General features: G+C 37.6%; 2 protein-coding genes across 13 annotated transcripts in view; one reads left to right on the forward strand and one right to left on the reverse strand.

Moving 5' to 3' along the window:
- LOC135207199 (uncharacterized) overlaps positions 1-20490 on the forward strand; it is a 65658-nt gene that overhangs the window by 42552 nt on the left and 2616 nt on the right. For 4 of the 11 annotated variants that reach the window (XR_010312925.1, XM_064238776.1, XM_064238773.1 and 1 more), the window contains exon 3: positions 1254-1529. Coding sequence is in view for 10 of the 11 variants with exons in the window: in XM_064238776.1 (XP_064094846.1) it covers positions 1254-1483 (230 nt within the window). In the remaining variant the exon portion in view is untranslated. Of the gene's footprint in view, positions 1-1253; positions 13153-18013; positions 18402-18564; positions 18885-20490 lie in introns of those variants that run through there. The other 7 variants (XM_064238778.1, XM_064238780.1, XM_064238779.1 and 4 more) reach the window with 4 other exon arrangements.
- LOC135207198 (protein limb expression 1 homolog) overlaps positions 9489-20490 on the reverse strand; it is a 242803-nt gene continuing 231801 nt past the window's right edge. For both annotated transcript variants that reach the window (XM_064238768.1, XM_064238769.1), the window contains exons 3-4: positions 15579-15719; positions 9489-10801 (exon numbers count right to left, since the gene is read on the reverse strand). In XM_064238768.1, the coding sequence (XP_064094838.1) occupies positions 10358-10801; positions 15579-15719 (585 nt within the window). In that variant the 3' untranslated portion in view covers positions 9489-10357. The remainder of the gene's footprint in view (positions 10802-15578; positions 15720-20490) is intronic.

The following is a 20490-nucleotide window of genomic DNA, read 5'->3' on the forward strand; positions in this document are numbered from 1 at the left end:
TCTTGGGCCTACCAGAGAAGAGTGCTTACAAAGCCTAAGAGTAGTAGTCGACAGGCTCCAAGGAAAAGGCTTTTTGATATGTATGTTGAAACAAATCCTACCTTATACTGTTTTTAAATTTAGGAATGAGTTAGTATCATGCTAGCGAGGTAAGATTAGTTCCAAAAAGAAAACATTTTTTAAATTAAAAAAAAAGTATACATATACGTACCTCTTTTGTGCATCACCCCTTAACCTCACAATTCATTTGGGTGCAGAAAAAACTAATTGGAAAACAAGAGATGATGGAACCTGCAGTTCATTGGAAAGGAATGCATTGTGGATAGTTCAGACTAGTTATCAAGTTTTTGGTTTTTACACTCCCTTGTCCTCTGAATGGCATGGCAATTACAGCTACTAGAAAGGAAATGATTTAAAGAATAAATTTTAATATAAAATTTTCTTGTTTTCACTTTATGATCTATCATAACTCATCATCATCTAATCCTGGCACCATCAAGAGATATTGACTTTGTGGTTACTGGCTACTGCATTTTATGTTGAAAGTAAGGATACATACCTCCTTTCCTATTCTGATATACTTAACTGATACATGCACCTTGCTGTACATTTTCAAAGTTTGTTTCCTTACTATGTGCTGTCTACCACTACTCAGCTTGATTCTACAGGCATATAAACCCTGAGACATCTAGATCACATATAATTAGACATTTGTATGACTAGCCTGGTTTTAATAGAAAAAAATGTTTTTATGACAAAGTGAACTTTTGCTGTAGGCCCAATAATCATATGATTAGTACTCGTACATTCTTCCAGCCCCATTCATTTGGATCTAGATGGCACTTGAGTGGAGACCACTTTTCTGACTTAACAGGACCAGTAGGGGTAGTGCCATCAGTGCACCTCACACAGTACCCTGTAGGCATTACTGAAGATTTCTTTGCAGCATCCCTTCAGCCCTTAGCGCCAATCCCTTTCATTCCTCTTACTATACCTTTATTCATATATCTTTCTTCCATCTTACTTTCCACCCTCTTTCCTAACAATTGTTTCAACAGTATCATCAGTGCTGAATGACCTACCGTAATTGGTCCTAGCACTTGGCCTTTAACCCAAATGTTTGTATTCCAGTCCAAAGACTAGTGAACCGAATAACATTCTGGACACAAAATTTGGGCATAAACTGTATGTAATGTATGTCTTCTAGAGGCTATGCATTTAAAAAAAAAAAATTATATTTTGTTTTTTTTCAGGACTTCTATCAAGTCTGCTTTTAAACTGTGAGGCTAGCATTACTCCTAGAATACAGAAAAGGATATGTCAACTTTTGACAGAAATAAGAGAGTGGCCGTCCTGGGATCCAGCACAAGAAGAAAAAATCGAAGCGAAGCTTTCGTCTGTTCAGACAAAAAGTCGGTTTATACTACAACAAATGAAAATTTCTTCTGTTGTTATTGATAGGAGCATTGATGGTGATTTTTGAGTTTCTTGAAGATTTTGACATTTGGATCTTCCTAATGGTCTAACAGGTTTGTCTATACAGAAGTTCCTTATTTTAAGTTGGCTTTGTAATAGTATGACCGTTGTTATTGTTTAACATAGATTTCACATTGAATAATTTTATACAGATGCTTGGTGGTAGTCAAGCTTGGGAAAATAAATATCTTCAACAAATGTAATGCCCTGATTTTTAATTTTGTTGTGGCTTTATTGCAAGTTTCATTGGAAACACAATACTAGTAGGGCCTTCTTGATGAATCAGAAAGGATCTTTGAAAGTTTAAAGACTATGTGGCATAGTTCATTTTAGTATTATATTTAAATTTATATCTTTTTGCAGAAATTTGATCAAATACCCCAGTAAGTAGTGAAACCCTAATATATTAGAGACATCCTTTTTCACAGTGTAATTAAGGGAAGGATTTTTACTTTATAACAATACGTACTAGCATGAAAAATCATGCTAGTACGTATGCTCTAGTTGTGTGGAGTTCTTTTACATTAGCAGATTCAGTTACTGAAATAGCAAAACAAAAGTGCAAAAAAAGTTTTGGTAATTAGACTGCAGATAATCTGAACCCATAGGATAATAAACCCATTTGCTGGGTTATGTTTTGTTTCTGTACAGTATGTGGTACCTTTTTGTGACCACAGAATGTCTTGTTGGGAGTACGAGCAGCAGTGGTTTTAGATCATCTGGACCTGTTGTTTTTAGTATTTACATTTGAAAAGAATGTTATATGTGGATCAAATTTTTTTTATAAATTTCGTGATACTGGAAAGTCCTTTAATGTCATTTTTATACTCTCCAATTGTTTGGTTATTATTCCATATGTTCTGTAGTTTGCTTTCCTTCCCTCAGTATATTTGTTTCAAATAGTGTGCTATCTCTGTGTGAAACTTTTTATACTGAAATATTTGTTAGATCATATGTGCCAATCCAGTGTATATCGAGCGTACTGTTCCTGTTATTTGCCTTATTCCAATTTCTTTTTGCTCCTATTTTTTCCATACAGAAATACAAACCATTGTCTTTTATGTAGGAAATGACCACTTAACTTTTTAACAAGGTAGCTGACTGGTGATTACTGGGGTGAGTGGGGAGTACCCACTCCCTGCTAGGCTGTTAAACTAGGGTATTTTTCTTTGTCAGATTTAGCTTTTTTTAAAATAAAAAAACAAGTACAATAAGAAATTCTGAAGAAAATGGGTATTTGTGAGGGTACGTCTTGTCCACTGTGGTCCGTGTTTCACTCTGGTATTTCACATTCCTCCCTATGTAAGGGGTTCATTGGTTAATCTTTTTCAGTGAGACAAGTTTTAGTAAGAGGAAGGAGAGTACATGAAACATTTGCCAATCTCCTCTGGAGGATTACTCCCTCAGTTTTTCTTCTTGAAATTTTTCAGGTCTTTTCGTCTGCCCTTAGCTATTTCTCTCCCCTACTCTTTGGGTTTCCCTTCTCCCTCGGTCAAGGGCGGTCTGCCTACCAGACACTTTTCCTTGGACCTTAAGTTTGTTACCTAGGCTGAGCTCTTCCCCAGCAGGACCTCCACATGTGTATGCCACTTGCCCTTGACTAAATATGTTACAGATATTTTGCTGTTTTAATAGAAAAGTATATGTATACTGAGAGTAAAGTACTATGTATATGTATATATATGAGAGAGAGAGAGAGAGAGAGAGAGAGAGAGAGAGAGAGAGAGAGAGAGAGAGAGAGAGAGAGAGAGAGAGAGAGAGAGAGAGCTAACCACAATACGACGTAAACCAAGAACTTACAGTGGTAAATCATTTTTGTATCACAAATGTATTTGTATGTAATCATGAAAATATTAATAATGCAACAATCTTAGGTTTCTTTTAGGAGGTACATGTGTCCCGTCGTTCTCAACTACCCACATATTTTAGATGTGTTCTATACAATAGTAAAGTCCTAAAATATGTACCTGTACAGTAAAAATAACTTCAAAATCATCTTGCTACACCAAAAATATCAGTATGCATAAAATGTAGGCACAGAACTGTGTGCAAAGTTCTGTAGGCCAAAGAAAACTTGTGTCTGAATGGTAGGGGATGCTTAAGAATAACAGTTGTCAGCTGGTACATAATTTTGCAACGACTTTGAAATTATATCAGGGTTTTCTGGGCTGGTATTTTGAGGTGTAATTTTGTTTGAATGGACAAGGTTAGCGATGAACTATTAAAAGTGGCAGTTACAGGCGTTTTATGGGTGTATAAAGCCTACTTATACTGTAGTGGACAAATCCAACCAGGATACAGTCTTAAAGATGGTAGAAGCAGCAGCCTTCATAGACGAGGCCTCTTGTGAAGAAAAATGGACACCTTCAGACCTAACCTGATCCAGGGTCAAACCAGGCATACGACGGATCACGTCCAAATTAAGGTGGCAGGACATCAGCTGAACCACATTGGTGGAATAATACTTCCTATGCTGCACGAGAGGAGGAGGAAGGAACTTCGAGGATCTATTGGCGCACAGAGAGCCATCTCGGTCCAAAACCATGCAAGATAAGACTGAGCATGCCTTGACAGGGGAAGCTCAAACAAGGCCTTAGTATCTTGCCTTGGACCTAGCAAAGCCTCTATACCCATAGGGGTCATAGAAGACTGAGTCTACATTCCACACCCCAAGATTATTGAACTCGCGAATGAGATTAATAATCTCTGAAAGGAGAAGACAAACTCTTGGCTCTCTCCCTCCTCTGGTTCTGGCAAAGGAGTCCGACGACATGAAGAAAAGGGCTTGGAAGGATCCTCATCCTTCCCTAACGGCAATGGAGAGGCTTCCCTAGGAGGCATCATGCCTCCTGCTGGATAGAGTGGAGTCCCTAACTACTGAAGATCCTGAAACAGAGGGCTCTAGAACACAGTCAAGCGAAGAAACTTGTACACAGTCTCGAGCCAAACTGTACGTGCTCATCTGACAAACGGCATACATGGACATGCGGTGAGTCAAGTATACACGGCCTTGTGACAACACACGAGCACAGTCTCAAGACAGAGAGTGACACTGAAGCGAACATCCTGAAGGAGACTGATCCCTTAGGTCCCGGTCTTTGGAAGGCGAACAAGAAACACGTCCATGGACCCTATTCACCTCTCGTTCTCGACCATCAGCCACAACTTTTTGCGGAGCCTTATCATCTTTACGACGGACTGGAACAGGTACAGGAGATGGAGAAGGTTGAAATGGAAGGGCAACACTTCCACGGTCATGTACATGTACGAGTAAGGGAGAGACGTCCATGTTGAGGAGTCGGCGAAGCACTCTCTCACTCGCAGAAACCTGTGAACTGACAAAGTTCTTCCAGAAGGCGATGGTAGGGCCTAGGCCCCAAAATCATGTGCTTTTGCATACACTGTATCAGCATCTGAATGTGAAGTAGGGGTGTAAACTTGTAATCACTTCAAGTAACCAAAAGGATATAGTATTTTGGAGACAGTGCCCTGTCACCCTTTCTTGGAACTCCTGAACTGCCAGGAAGGCTGCCTTCAGCTCCAGGATGTTGATATGAAGCTGTTTCTCTTGGAGACCCCACAGTCCTGATATTAGAGACCTTCCAAGTGCACTCCCCAACATTCATACAAGGCATCCAAGGACAGAAGGATTTTTGGATGGGGAAATTGAAGGGGCACTGATATGGTCAGTTTCTTATCTTCTAGCCACCATACTAAGTCTTGTCTCACCCATTTCGGAAGGGGAACCAGAAGCATGGGGGGAATCCCTTGAACGGGACCAAAATTCCTTTAGTCTCCATTGAAGAGAGTGAAGGTGAATACAACTGAGAGGAGCCAGCTTTTTCTATGGAAGGCAAGTAACCTAGTATGACCTGCCACTGATAAGCTGAAAGTTTCTGTTTGGACAGGAAGGACTGGGCTATGTTCCTAAACTTGATTAGTCGCTGATCTGATGGAAACTCCTTCGCCGCTGTCATGTCTATGATCATGCCAAGGTAAAGAATCCTCTTGCTGGGCGAAAGATTCAACTTCTCCAGATTTATCACGATGCCTAACCTGCAACAAAATTGGAGTATACAATCTCTCCTGGATCAGCTTGACCAGTGAACTTGTGAGGCTTACAGGCAGTCACTGGTTAATGATGGGGTTGCGTTCCCCGCCGAGTGCGTCATTGATTGATGAAGTTACAGTTTATGATATTTGGTTAACAATGTCATTAGCCAGATTTTTGGATTTGGTAGGCGGTTTATCAGCAATGGTAGGCGGCTTATCGGTGTCAGTAAGCGATTTTTGGTGCTAGTCAGCAATTTATGCACTAATAAATGGTTAATCGACGCCGATCAGTGCTTACGGTGTCATAAACGCCATTTATTACTATATTGTTCTGGTTATTGACAACTTTCTCTTATAGGCACTTGGCTGGGAACAGAACCACCAGACACTGCTTGTAATTAATGGTGTTTACGACGCCATAAGCACCGATAAACTGCTTGCTTGCACCAAAAATTGCTTATCGATGCTGATAAACCACCTACCAACACTGATAAATCTCTTACCGGTAGCGAAAATCTAGTTAACAAAGCGTCGCAAACCGATGCCGCTGATAAGTGGGCACTCCTTGTAGCCAGTCGTCAAGGTATCTCAAGATGCGAATCCCATGAGAATGAGCCCAAGTTGAGACTATGGTGAACACACACTTGTAACGCCTGTAGGGCTGAAGCAAAGAAGCTTCCTGGATGATTGGAATCGAAGTACTATTCATCCTTCAGGTCTATAGTCAGCATGAAGTTGTCCTTCCTGACAGCTGCAAGGATTGTGCATGGGGTGTCTATCTTGAATCGTGTCTTGAGAGTTAACAGGTCTATTACAGGTCTTCAATTGCCCGTTACCTTGGGAACCAGAAAGGTGACTGTAGAAGCCTGAAGAAGGGTTTTGAAATACTGGAACATAGTGAATTACCCCTCCAGAGATTAGAGAATTCACTTGGCTAAGAATGAAATCAGCATGCTTAGAGCATGGTAATCCCAAGGAAGACTTAGCCTCTTTCTTAGGTCCTACAAGAGCTTCAACGCCTTATGTGTGATCTGATGAGGTAGTTACAGTTCCTTCAACTAGACCTTTACACCCACGAATAAGTTCAACGACCTCAGCTTAGGTAGTCGTAAACTTTTGATGATCTACATCTTCAACCTCAGAGCCACTGAAGTGTAGGCTTGTTCAGGTCCCAGAACCTTCTTGGTGGCCTTTAGATAATAGAATTGGGAGTAGTCTTGTCTTGAATTTGATCCTGCCCATTACAACTATGTGTAGAATGGTTATGGCCAAGAGATCAAGAGTGGACAATCATGGTTTTTTGAGCTGCTGTGACATGAAGAACGGCCACGGCTGTGTGAGCAAGAGCACCACTCACTATCCCTCCCAGAAGAACATGAAGGAAAAAGAGGGAAGAAGGTCTCTCTGTCCTGAGAAAGTTGCTTCACAATCTACTTATTAACTGGAGCATTAACATCCTTCTTACGGACCTGGACAATCTATTACTATTCCATATACTGAGAAGGCTGAGGATCTGGTTCTAAAGCAGGAGAGACATGGACGTGTACTACACTGACGAAGGAACAGAAACAACACAGACATGCATGGATGACTGAGCATTGGAAGGAGGTAAAGAGCAATGGGCCAAAGACTGCCTGCAAAACTTCTTCCTAGGAGATACAATGAAATCACTCTTACCCTAACGCCTGACAGGGATCAGTGAAATGGAAGACAAAGACGAGGTTGAAGAAGGTGATATTGGAAGCTCAACACGGCCGTACTTCTTGAGAAACACACCTTCAACTCTGTCAAAGAGAGCTTGGAGGCGAGAGTCAGAGGGAGCAGACAGGAGACTAAGATGTCGACAGACCCTGCATGGAAGGAGATAGCACAGAGATAGGTATTAGAAGAGTTGTTGGCAGATGGGATAATGTCACTGAGCCAAATAGCATTGAAACATTGCCAGGGAGAGCCATTGTAAATCAGGATGATGTCACAGTGAGGCTAAAGGCCAGAAAGGGTTGGTACCCCTGATAGGAACTTGCAATTCCCAAAACTCAAGACATTTCTGAGCATCTCTTTTTTGAAAAAGCTGTACTAGAGGGAGCTGCTTTTTCCCACCCAAAACAAAATGGCAGCAACATTACAAATATGACCACCTGAATCCCCCTCGAATCTTCGAAGGATGAAACCAAAATGAGGAGAGGAAGATTAATCTCTGTGATAAGCAGCAGCGAAAGAAGACTTTGGTAAGGATGAGGCTGAACAAGGAGGAATAGGACACCAGCCATCAAAGGAGACAAGAAGCCTTCCCAAGATAGTGCCATTGATTTCCTCTTAAACTGCCTCTTATTAGCAAATCTTTTCCACTGCTCAGGAGACCAAAGACAACACACACATTGCAAACATTAGATCTGCACCTACTACAAGTGCTGTGAGTGTCAGTTAACAAAGAAGACAAGTAACTGGAGCAGGGGTTACTATCATCGTCTCCAGGACATCGTCTCTTGACGCCTAGGAGGCTTACCTGAAAAATGGGCTTGCATTTGGGAAATGCAAATATAACACAGATAAAAAAGCACAATATACACACAAGAAAAAAAATAAAACAGAATGCCGTAGGCATAAGTGGGCAAAAAGTGCAAAACAACTGGCTTCTTGTGAAAGATGGTTACAGAGAAACAGAACTGAAGAAGTGTAGCTGGGGTAAATCAGGTCGCATAGCTTCCTCCTCTATTGGCTGATGCCTGTTGCCACCAATTCCTTGTTATTTTTAACCGGGTTCCAGCTGGCACCAAAGAATTTATCCTTATGTTAAGACCAAGGTTTGTTCCGTATATGAGCAGAGTTTAAAGCAACTATCAACAGCCAAGTTATGAAACAGATCTAAATCATTATTCGCTGCTCTCTACAGTCCATCCACCCACAGAGGCCATGTGACTGAGAGGGTTACTCTGGTGTGGGGATGAGTTGGCAAAAAATGAAAAAATGAAATTACTGCTGCAATGATAATAAAACTTCAGAAAGTCATCTTTCAGAGATTAAGCATTTAATACAAGAAGATATTGGCTGAGGATGAAGTCTTGTGAAAGCATTTAATACAAGAAGATATTGACTGAGGATGAAGTCTTGTGAAACCAGCAACCTACGTAAATCCTAGGAACAGTGCTGTTAATCTGTGGGCAGACAAAAAAAAGCAGCAGCTACCTGCCTCTGGAAGACTTTTGGAACCATATGCAAATGTGACAGCCTACAGGTAGTGGTGAATCTCCATTCTTCTATCAAGTTTGGAGTGTCTTAAGATTTTGGCGGGCAGAAGCACAGACCATAATGTAAATGTAATGGGTTTGTGGAGAAACTAATATAAAAAATGCCAACACAAAACTTTTCACTTCAGGCTGGTGCATTCATCATACATTACATAAAGTGTTTATACTGCCCAGACCATAGTCATCCTGAACATTGCACTCTTGTATTGAGTAATCTTTTTTTTAATATACAGTACATTAAAAGAAATGTACAGCATAAAAAACATACTTTTAAATTTTGCTAAGCATAAAAATATCACAAATTACGGTGCTCCCATTTTTCGTTATAAAAATTATTGCAATCATCAAGACTTTTATGCATATAAAAAAAGTTATGATGGTATAAATATTATGAAGCTTACAGAACATGGCAAGTCTAAAATATATAAAATTCCAATGAACCAACTAAGAAACAATCCATGTAAATGATTAAAGTACTACCAGTAAATACAAGAAACTCATGATTGTAAAAAAATATATATCTAAAGTTACCTAATGGTAAATTTAGATGAAATGTAATTTTAACAAAAGTGCAGACAAAATTTTAACAATATCAAAGAGACTTACCACCATAGCAAAATTTCATCAAGCAATATGATATAATCTTGTAAAATTACCCTTATGCAATTATTGTACCTAGAAGGAAAACTTCATGAAATGAAAACCAAAACATAATATAGTATCATTATATTTCTGCTATTGAGATCTTTGCACAGTTTGCTAAATCTGGTGCTTGCAGCAGAGTACAATATAAAAAGGCACTTGCTTGCACTCTGACTGCTGATGATAATTTCAAGGCGGTGATCACGCTGGCAACCTGGTACTGTACTATGCTACTTACTCCTACATTTACAGTTTTTCACTCGTTCTGTCAATGACTGGAAGAAGGTATCAGATAATTTGAATAATTAAATATTTTAACAATATGATGTACACTTGTCTACTATTTAGTAACAAGAGTACACGTTTATAGGTACAGACTTGGTCCATAAATTTCACAGATCTGGAATAAAAAAAATTACACAAACCAAAATGGGAAGGAAGGAGCACTGAAAAGCTTTATGAGAGTAATAATGGTATACTGCAATGGAAAATATTTAAAAGTTTAATTCTTTAAGAAATTGTATCAAAGGTGTGCCTCTGAAGCACTAGTATTTCAGTTTAAATAAGACTGAGTAAAGTACGTATCCTATCAATTTTATGTGAGTCAGCTATTTTTTCTTGTCATAATGCTCAACAGTACTTGGGTTTAAGAAACAACATAGAAGTTTCCCAGGGGCATATGTTTTAATGTGGAGTTCACCGTCACACCCCACAAAGCTTAACATTATCATAATTACATAATAAAATTCTTTGGAATTATTATTTACATTATATACAACACTCACTGATACAACACAAAATCTTTACAACAATAAAAGTAAATTAGCTTTGATTTTGCAGAGATGAAAGCATTAACCTCTACACCTTGGTGCTAATATCACTGTGGAACCCTTGCCTGCCTCTGCTAAAACACACACACATTATTACTTCTATTATTATTAAGGATCAAGTGGCGAGGGTGACAACTGTGAACATGCTAGCATCATTATGTCCTTTTTCTCCTTAGGAAAACGGAGTTCACGACCAGCTAAACGAGCAGCTTCTAATTCACGCTCACTTTGGCTAAGTTCTCGAGCAATCACACCAGGATTCTCCTGTTCACGAGCAATCCAATCAAGGGCCATCTGAGAGCGCATATCATCATCAAGTGCACGGTGGGAGTAATGAGCCACTACCTCCTGTCTGGAGCACTGCCTCTCTCGCATGGCCTTCAAGGAACCGTTCCAGTGCAAGAGCTGGAAAACTGTCATTAGTTCTTGAAATTCGAGCATTGTACGTCCTTTGTTGGTTTCCAACATGAATCGAAAAGCTCCAATTCCAGTACTTGGATTGTCAGCTTCATCTGGGTCCCCTTGGGGGGGAAGAGACAAGTCGGCTACATGCTGTCAAAGAAAAATACTACGTCAAGTTCTTCATTACTTGTGAAAGATTACATCTAAACAAAGGTTTTCTATTATGTGCATACATTCTTATGGAACAAGCCAAAACACTAGTGACATGAAAAGTTGCCACAGCTTAGAATGCTCTCATGTAAACGAGAGCAAAGTGATTAACTTGGATATAATAGTAGTTTCAGATTTTACACACGGTATATACATGCAACTCAATAGGTCATCATATAGTATGTAGGGTATTCATTTCACTAGGTAGTTCCTGGGAAAATTAAGTTAATAGGAATGGTATTAACTCTTTCTTACAATATGACAAAATTTGTTTGCATCACATGGCTGGCTCGGAGAACCTTTTTAAATACTGCAGTACATTCTCTAGTAACCTTTGGGTAATCCATAACTCCGTCAGTGCATTACACTACACTGATGTAAAATGTTAAATAACAAAACATGCATCCTCCTGGAAGACCAAAGCTACCCTGCAAGTAAGTTTGAGTGCTCTTGACAATTTCTAGCGACCTTTTAGCCAAGCTAATACATCCACTTCCATTCAACTCACCGAATTGTTGTTTCAAGCAACTGTATTTACCTATTTCCTCATAACACTAATCAGTATATTATTTCTGTGCCGCCATCTACATATGCCATTTTTTACCTAAATGTCTCCACACAATTTGTGAAAAGATCCTGTGTCCTTTCAATCTAAGTTCCTAAGCCTGTTTTAACAGAAACTAAATTTATGTTTCACTAAAGTTACTTATGTAATGTAATTTTTGATAATTACCATCTTCAACATCTATAGTGATGAAAAAAATGACAAATTTTCAGTCAATTTGTATTTTTCATAGCTAACAAACCTGAGGTCTTAACAGTAGGATAAATCTTCTAGCGCCAGTTGGAAATGGGTTAAAAATAAAGATTGTAAATGCAAGGAATCTGTGGCATCTGGCATCCTGATGCGCAGCTGAGGTGTTTTACCCAAGCCTGTAGTTTGTTACATATTTATACCAGCCCAGGACACCCATGAGTGTCACCGTTTTTAGACGGCCTTCCAGGATTCCTGGGTTCACGTTCCTTTTCCTCTGCTTCGCATTGGCTGTTGTGTGTAATGCTGGTCTGTCTCTCACAAGGGATCATTGCCCCTGCAGGGAGAGAGGGCCAGCTACATTTTGGTCTTTAGCATTTTGTCCTACCCACATATGAAAATTACATTTTAAGTGGTATATATTTTTACGATGATTAGAGGTGAAATATCAACAGTGATAAAATATTCCTGTGCACTATTATAATATGCATGATAAACATATTTAGTCAACTAAACTTGTAATCAAATACAGTACTGCTCAGGCAAAGCAGAAAATGTCGCAACACGAACCTATTTATGCATGCCCTCACGTGATGACATCATGAACTTTCTGGTGTTAGTTTAGTTTCATGTTTTTGTTTCTGGTACAATAATTCATATTAACAGATATATATAGTACAGGTATGCTATTTACGATGGGGTTAGGTTCCAGAAAACCCATCGTTTGTTGGAAAAATCGTATCTCAAATGTAGCCTAGCCTACACTAGGGTAATCAGTACCATCTTAACTATAGGGTAGCCTAGCCTACACTACACAGTATATTTTATACATATACGGCATAGTACTCATTAATTTTCAGCTAATTCTCTAGGTTCAATGCATATTGGCTTATGATAATTCAGTACAGAGAGATATTGAATAACATTAACAAGTTAGCCTGGCGTATATGATGATGATACCATGGTATAGTATCGTATACATAAGAATACAGTGGCCTAGCCTACAGTATATACTCTATACTACATATACAGTATAGTAATTTATTAATATAAGCCAATTCTGGAGGTTCATTGCATTCTGACTATGATATATCGGTAGAAAATAAACAAAATTGGACACAAAACAAGAATCGGATTCGGACAGACATCGGCATAATTGAGCGATGTCAAGACTGCTGATGGCTCCTATATGAAATAAAAAAAATGAATATGCATGTTTTCCATTTATCTTTTAAAAAGTTATACATTACTGTATCAAATATTATTTTATGTATTCTCATATTATTGTATCAAAAAATACTAACAAAGTGGTCATTCATATGTTTTAGTTTGGAAATCAGCTGATGGCAAATACAAGTTTATTTCGAGGATAATTGTCTTGCTTTTAGTTAGCGTAAAGAAATATCTACATACTTTACTTATATGAGACAAGGTAATTTTTCGTCATACAGCGTTTTCAAGTCGAAATATGAATTGAATACGTCTTGTTGTGAACTACATTATTTTTCTGTTAACAGATTGAGTTGTGTGCATGTTTGTGTAAAAATAAAAAAATTATGTGATTCCGTTCGCTATTTCACTTGATTTCATCGTAGTACAAGCTTTATGGTTACGTCAATTATCTATTATTGGCGTGAAAACAACAGTAAAATGTGTTCTTTCAAGACCTGAAGTTTGTATTAAAATTATTCTCTCTCAACTTTATCTATGGTTGTATTTGATGGCATAAGTTTACAGGAGTTTTATTCTTGTTGCTGATGTTCTCAGCTTCAGATACAACTTAGTTTAAATCTAATAGTATATACTGTTTCCTTGTCTATAAGCGAACAAAGTTATTACATAAAAATATAGCAGTCCTATTCTACATAACGTCATCTATAACATTACAGTAGTTGTTTACTATTGTACAATGGTTGAAATACAAGCCAAATGGATGTTATTGTTATCCAGTTCGGTTATACTTAGCAAAATGTTGTTTCTCGTTTGGTTGTTCGTGGCTGTACACACTTGCGTAACGAATACTTTAATCATTCTCTTTTGCTGTTTTTTTTTTTTTAACTTATTTAACTAGAAGATGGGATAAAGTTAGGCTATTGTAATCTGCTCTCTCTCACTCCCTGATTGTATGCTGCTGCCTACACCGTAACTTGAACACTACCTGTACCGAGATGCAGGTGAGAGAGAGAAACAAAACTTGAAGCCTAATACAGTAACACACACCCCTACACTATTTTTGTTTATATTTTATGCTACAGTATTCTCGTTTATATTTTTACTTTAGTTTCTAATTTTCTTACTTTTTACAAGCCAAAAGATAAATGCAATCCTGTGTGTATGGTACGTACATATGCACTCACTCATTCCATACAGTCGGTGAACTTGCTACAGCCTGTTTGGTTTTGTCTTGCCTACATATGAAATTTGCATTTTAAATATTTTTACAATGCTTATTGATGAAATACCAACACACACAGAGAGAGAGAGAGAGAGAGAGAGAGAGAGAGAGAGAGAGAGAGAGAGAGAGAGAAGAGAGAGAGAGAGAGAGAGAGGTATGCTTACATCAATAAACAAACTAATTGGGAAATAGTTGTTTTTTGTATATAGTACCCATTTTACATTTAAGTACAAAAATAAAAATTCCACCAATACATTTGTTTCTTTTGGTAGTAGGCTCAATCTGCTGATTCTGGGAAGGTAAACATTGCAATGGTGGGATAGTTGGTTTTTTATACATATTACGACGATATATCAATATAATAATACAGTATAAGTAGATTCTGTAAGTAAAGTAAGTTTCATTACGATTACCTTTATCTTACATACAACTTTAATAGCCTACTTACTTTTACAAAATGATGCTAGGAGTGTAATGCCTGGGCAAGCCCAGGTCTACAGTTCAAACACACATTTTTCTCATGTATATGGTATAATACAACATGGTAACAACTGATAAGGAAGTTGCTGTATAAAAATACATTAATGGTCATAAAAACACGATAGGCTGTTAGTAAACACAGGTAGGGCTACGTACCTACTGAACTCGTATTTACTACAGAAAAAGTAGGGGTTGTATTTTTTTTCTGTGCAATTATTCAGTATATTTTGTTACAAATATGGGGAAAAAGGGTAAATAAATATGGGTAAAAGGGGGAAATGATTGCCTTTTGCATAAAGTTTTCAGCTTAAAAGTTTGATGGTGGTTGTTTATGAGCATACCGAGTGTTACAGTTATGTGGTATTGACAAGGTTAGGTGAGGAAGAATACAGTCACCCTCGATGATCCCTCGATTTTTACTCATCATTATCCAGATTTTCTGACGAGAGAAAGAGACTTCTATATAACCCCGCCTACTCGATGCAATTCAGGTACACCAATTAGGTTAGAGGTCAATAAAAAGTTCGTCCACAATAGCTAATGCAGTTCCTTATACGTACTATAAAGCCACCATAATATTTGTAAAGGCTAAAATAGGAGTAAGTGGTAGAAACATGAATTCATCTTTTATATTCTTGTCCCCAATCATTACTTTGGTCAGGAGAATAAACTGGGCAAAATACCCCAACATATCTTGTCTTTCAAAACAATTACCCACCCATTTTACTACTGCCTAGAGAAGTACCTGGCAAACACCAATAACTAAATTAATGGGTAATGGAGGAAAACATATGACTGCATAAACCAACAGTAAGGATGACTATACTCGTTTCAACCTCCAATAACTAGCAATTTACTTTTAAATGGATTCATTCATTTAATTCCTCCTATATTACTCTTACTTTTCTGAACCTCTCAATATTTATCTTGAAAGCATTTAGTTTTGACAATGATTGTTCCTTAAGAATGTATGTAAAACACAAACAAATACATATTAGTAATCAAAACAAGACAAAGGATACGAACAATATTGCAAAATTACAGGAACACATGCATTTCATTGTAATCATAATGAAGGCAGTGCTTACCTTAAATTGGGCTCTAGCATCAGCTACGGCTTTTTCTATAAATTCGTCAGAAATTCTGCGTGAAGGGTGTTCATTGAACACAGAGTTCATGAGTGCTATTTTTGCAGCACTACGACGAGCTTCAGCCTTTGTAGGGCAATTCTGAAAGAAAAATTAAGGGTATAAATACCAACGCTACAGAAATTTTCATAAAACAATACCAAAAGATAAATATTTAAATTTTCTTAAGCTCTATAATACTGCCCATAAAAGTGTGACAGACTGCCAATAGATACCTTGGTGAATGAAAACTACAACTGGGAAATTAATCAGTAAATTAACCAGCACAAACAATTTGTAAATTATCAACATTCCTTTTGTCCCCACAAAGTACAATCCTTTTATTTCACTTACACCAAGCAATAAAGTGGGCATACCACTAAGAAGTCTCAGACTGACTGCCATGGTAGCCAGTCTCAAGAAAGCAGAAGTGTATCTGGCTGAAAGCAGCACATATGATTAACTGACATCAAAGCTTTTACTGCGGCTGACAATCTTTAAATTTTGTGCATTATACCAAATATTTTTAGTCGAGAAATTTGACATCTGAATCCTAAATTTTTGTGCACTGCCAGAACCCAAAGGATGACAGCTTTGGAAACTCTGGGCCATAGGAATTATGAGATATTTATTTTGGTCTGTGCGAGTGAAACACTGTACTGCTGTTTACGTACACAGTATCCAATTCGAAGAGAGGAAGCACTGGGCGAGTCCTCCAAGACTCGCCATAAATTACAGAATGGCCAAAGGTCAGTTCACCTCACATGATTTTTGACAATCCCCTGCTAATGGTAACCGATTCATGATTTCATGATGTGTGGAAGATCTGCATATCCTGAGATACTCTCCCTCACCCAAAAGCTAATTACAGAGTTTAATGGTAAAAAACTAGATTAAAAGTGATTTGTCTGTAAAATTTCACAGTAGTGCCTTGTCTCAAAGATGATGACCTGACACTTCTTATATATTGTAATGTTGGTATCACGTTTGGTGAAGTGAATATGAAGTATTCCAACATAATTTGCTGCAGTTCTGCAGCTATGGGATTTCTCACATATGGATGATGCAATTCATATCTATACTGTTTGTTACTGAATTACATTGACTTTTATTCGAAAAGTACCATCAACATGGAGTAATGGCACCTTTTTCCTCACTAATACTAGATGACAACACCAAAGATGAGCTCAGCAGCTATGAAACCTTGGTCCTAGCAACTCTAGTGTTCAGGCTGCTCTAAGGTTACGGAATTCTATTCCAAATTGTAACTTATATTATTACAAATTGTTATTTCTCGGATTTTCAACCAATTTCATTTAAATTTCACACTTACTACATACCCTACTGACACCATAAGACCTTTCATATAGTATCTTAAAGACTGAATTTGGGCCTTTTTTTATCTTAAAGATTAAAATTAAAAGCAAATTCAATTCACTTTAAATGGACCATACTAATGATATGGTTTAGATTGCTTTGTATGTGTTTAAAAGTTATTTCAATGCCTTTGTGAACTGAATATAGAATTTAGGCCAAAGGCCAAGCACTGGAGCCTATGAGGTCATTCAGCGCTGAAACAGAAACTGACGGTAAAAGATATGAAAGGTGTAACAGGAGGAAAAACTCGCAGTTGCACTATGAAACAAAGAGAATATGAAAGGAGGTACAATAAAATGAGCAAAAAGGGGTTGCAGATAGGGGCAGAAGGGACACTGCAACGAACTTTAAGTAATGCCTATAGTGCATAGCATGAGGAGCACTCTGATGGCACTACCACCTTTCGGGGTCAATGGCAACAGAGTTCTTCTTTTAACAAAGGGGAAAAATCACAGACTCGTTTTCTCAGGCTAAAACTGACCCATATGACGTCCTTTATTGCAAATGTACTAATATGTATATAATTGCTTAAAAAATCAAAATTTTCCCTTTAGCTGTCTGGTCTATAGAATTTTATTTAAATATACTGTGTTGACTACTTTCAGTGCCTATTAGTAAATTTGCTAGAACAGCACACACAGCCATTGTTGCTGAGGAACCTTAAACGTAAAATGTGTCAAGGGAAGACTGCTGAGCTAGTTGTAGCAACAGAAAATCCTACAAGTTAATTTTCTGGAAGAAACTGCCTTGAAAATACTAAAAATGAAGTCTATTCTTTTGAAAAAGTTTGGTTCTGTAGTTTGATCAGTAGGTAAGAGCAAGCTACACCCTTACTTTTGGACTTTCATGAATCCGTCATAGGCCCAAAGATTTATTGTTCCTTGACAAAGTCTCTACCAGCATAATGCGAAATGGAGTGTGGATATACAGTTGTATTTTACTTATGAAGTGGTAATAACACTTGGTTTGATTTATCTGGAACCATATTGAACACACATTTTCATTACATTTACCCTTAGGTGAGAGCATGATATTAGCAACCATGAGCACAAGAAACACCTGTTGCCAAGTAGTAACAGTTATGTGATATTAAGTGGCAATACCCTGCAACTGAGCTTGGAACACTGACACATATGGGGTAATGTTGCTAAATGTTATCATTTCAAGATAAAGAACACTCTTATTCAAACCTCCGAAGACTATGATACTCTAAGAAAAGATCTTTATTACTGAGATCTGCATCTGTAACAACACATTCATACCTGAGTTATGTTATATTAGGCATTTCCTCTGTTGTAGCTTTCCCCCCACCACCTTTTCTAGAAATACCTTGCTAGCCCAATGCTGATTTCTACTACGTACTTGAACATGATGTGTTTATGAAACCCATATCCCCTGGTGGTGCCAACTTCTACTTGATTTCTGACATTTAAAGCAGACAATGACCCGTAAATCTACCACATTAATGTTAAATCTTTGTTCCTTGGTGAATGATTAATGAAATTTTAAGTCTATTTTCAAAAATATTAAAATTACTTGTGTTTTTAATTAACTGTACTAATTTCAACAGACAGTCATATAGAGGGACAGACTGACAAGTGTTAATAATTACTACTAGATTCCTCCAGACACTTAAAATGGAAGACACAAATAAGGGGACACTTGAAGTGGAGGACACAAATTAAGGGCAAATCTGAGGTTCTTTATAACCGACATGCCCTTTACAGAAAGTAAGCACAATCTTAATCCCATTCACCTAAAATTCTCTAAACGCCTGTGTCCTCGGCTTCTGTTATCACCAGGCCATTAAAACGTTCCCTTTCCACCATTACAAAGTAGGCAGTCCCTGGTTAACAGCGGGGGTTACGTTCCTGGCTGACGCTGCTACCTCAAAATCGCTGCTAACTGAATCAAGTTAACAATTGCCATAAAACCAGATAGCCGTTGACCGGGGGCTACCCATAATTTAAGAGATACTTCAATATGCTGTAATTCCTCATGAATCTTTCTTTTTATATATATCATACAAGGATTTTAAATTTATTAGTCAATTTTTATTTTTTTAAATTTTGAATGTACTTTTTTTGCCAAGTCTTACACTGTTGTTTAACTGCTTTCTTATTTTTTCTTTGTTATTTCTCTTATTCTCTAATCTTTAATTTTGCCTTTCTTGTTTCTGTACTTGGCTACGTTCCCTACTGGACCCTTATGTTTGCAACACTGCTTTTCCAACTAGGGTTGAAGCTTGGCTGCTAATAATAATATAATAATAATAATAAATCACGTGTTAAACTTGAAAAAGCACTATACAGTACGTATACATTTTATATATACTACATATATATATATACCTCCCCAACAGTCTGCTGAAAAATATAAAACCTATAACTCAATATGAGTAACACTACTGAAAATAAGTTATGTACTATCATATTCTTTGGAAGCTTCAATTTCAAGTGAATGGCCCCTGTGAGCTTGTTCCATGTGAATAGGTTTCATCTTCTGAATAATACTATCATTAAATTACGAATTATCATTGAGGTTGTCAACTGCTTAATAAGCTGGAATGCAGGCACTACAAATGTAGAAGATGTTTGCTGAACTTTGCATCACATTGTATATCTAACATACAATGCGATGCTTTCCTAAAAAAAATTTTGTTGGGGTTAAAATTTTTTTACTTAAGTCATATGGATTACTGACTTATGGCACTTAATTTACAATGCAACATGAATGTAGCTTACACAGGCTAACATGAGCATCTCCTGGGTCTCAGTGAGGAATGGGAGAAGTCAATCAGGGCTGCATTATACACTCTACACACAACATCCAATAAGATCACAGCCAAACCTCGTATGCGCTCCCACCAACAGTTTAGCCACTGTGTCTATTAAGTGTCCAACCAAAGATTAATTCATAGATCAAGTGGCAGAACCAAACACATGGCATGGTCCTAATGCATAGACAGACTGTAATCTAGGCAAAAGATACATCATTGAGAAGACTTAAGTATGTGCTTCCAAGAATGGGTATTTTGGCCATATAACTTACGATATTCTTGAAAGTTTTCACAAGCTTTTTGTAACTCAGTGACTGAAATGGCTAGAATGCATGACTAACTATCCTTAAAAACATGAGGCCACAGTTTGCTGTCATGAAGATAGGATAAAGAAATAGATTAACAACAGTACAGTTACATAACAAATTAATGGGTTGTATGTACAACTGCCCAAAATAATTTTGCAGCATCAGAGAGGAGGATGAGAAATGCCTTTGAGAAGGTAACTGAGGTGGACATAAATCCTCCTGATAATCAAGGAAAGGCAGCACTCAATAAATATCTAAGGGGAACAATCTCAGGCTGCAAGGGACCACATAAAGAGCCACCTGGTTGTTGCATCATATTACACTTATGCTGAGGCATGTAACACGTACCTTACTCCTGACCTTAACCTCTACAAGCTATGATATCTACTCAAACTGTGTGTGACAAGGA

The sequence above is a fragment of the Macrobrachium nipponense genome, chromosome 32 (assembly GCF_015104395.2).
Source record: "Macrobrachium nipponense isolate FS-2020 chromosome 32, ASM1510439v2, whole genome shotgun sequence".
In the NCBI taxonomy this organism is placed as follows: Eukaryota; Metazoa; Arthropoda; class Malacostraca; order Decapoda; family Palaemonidae; genus Macrobrachium; species Macrobrachium nipponense.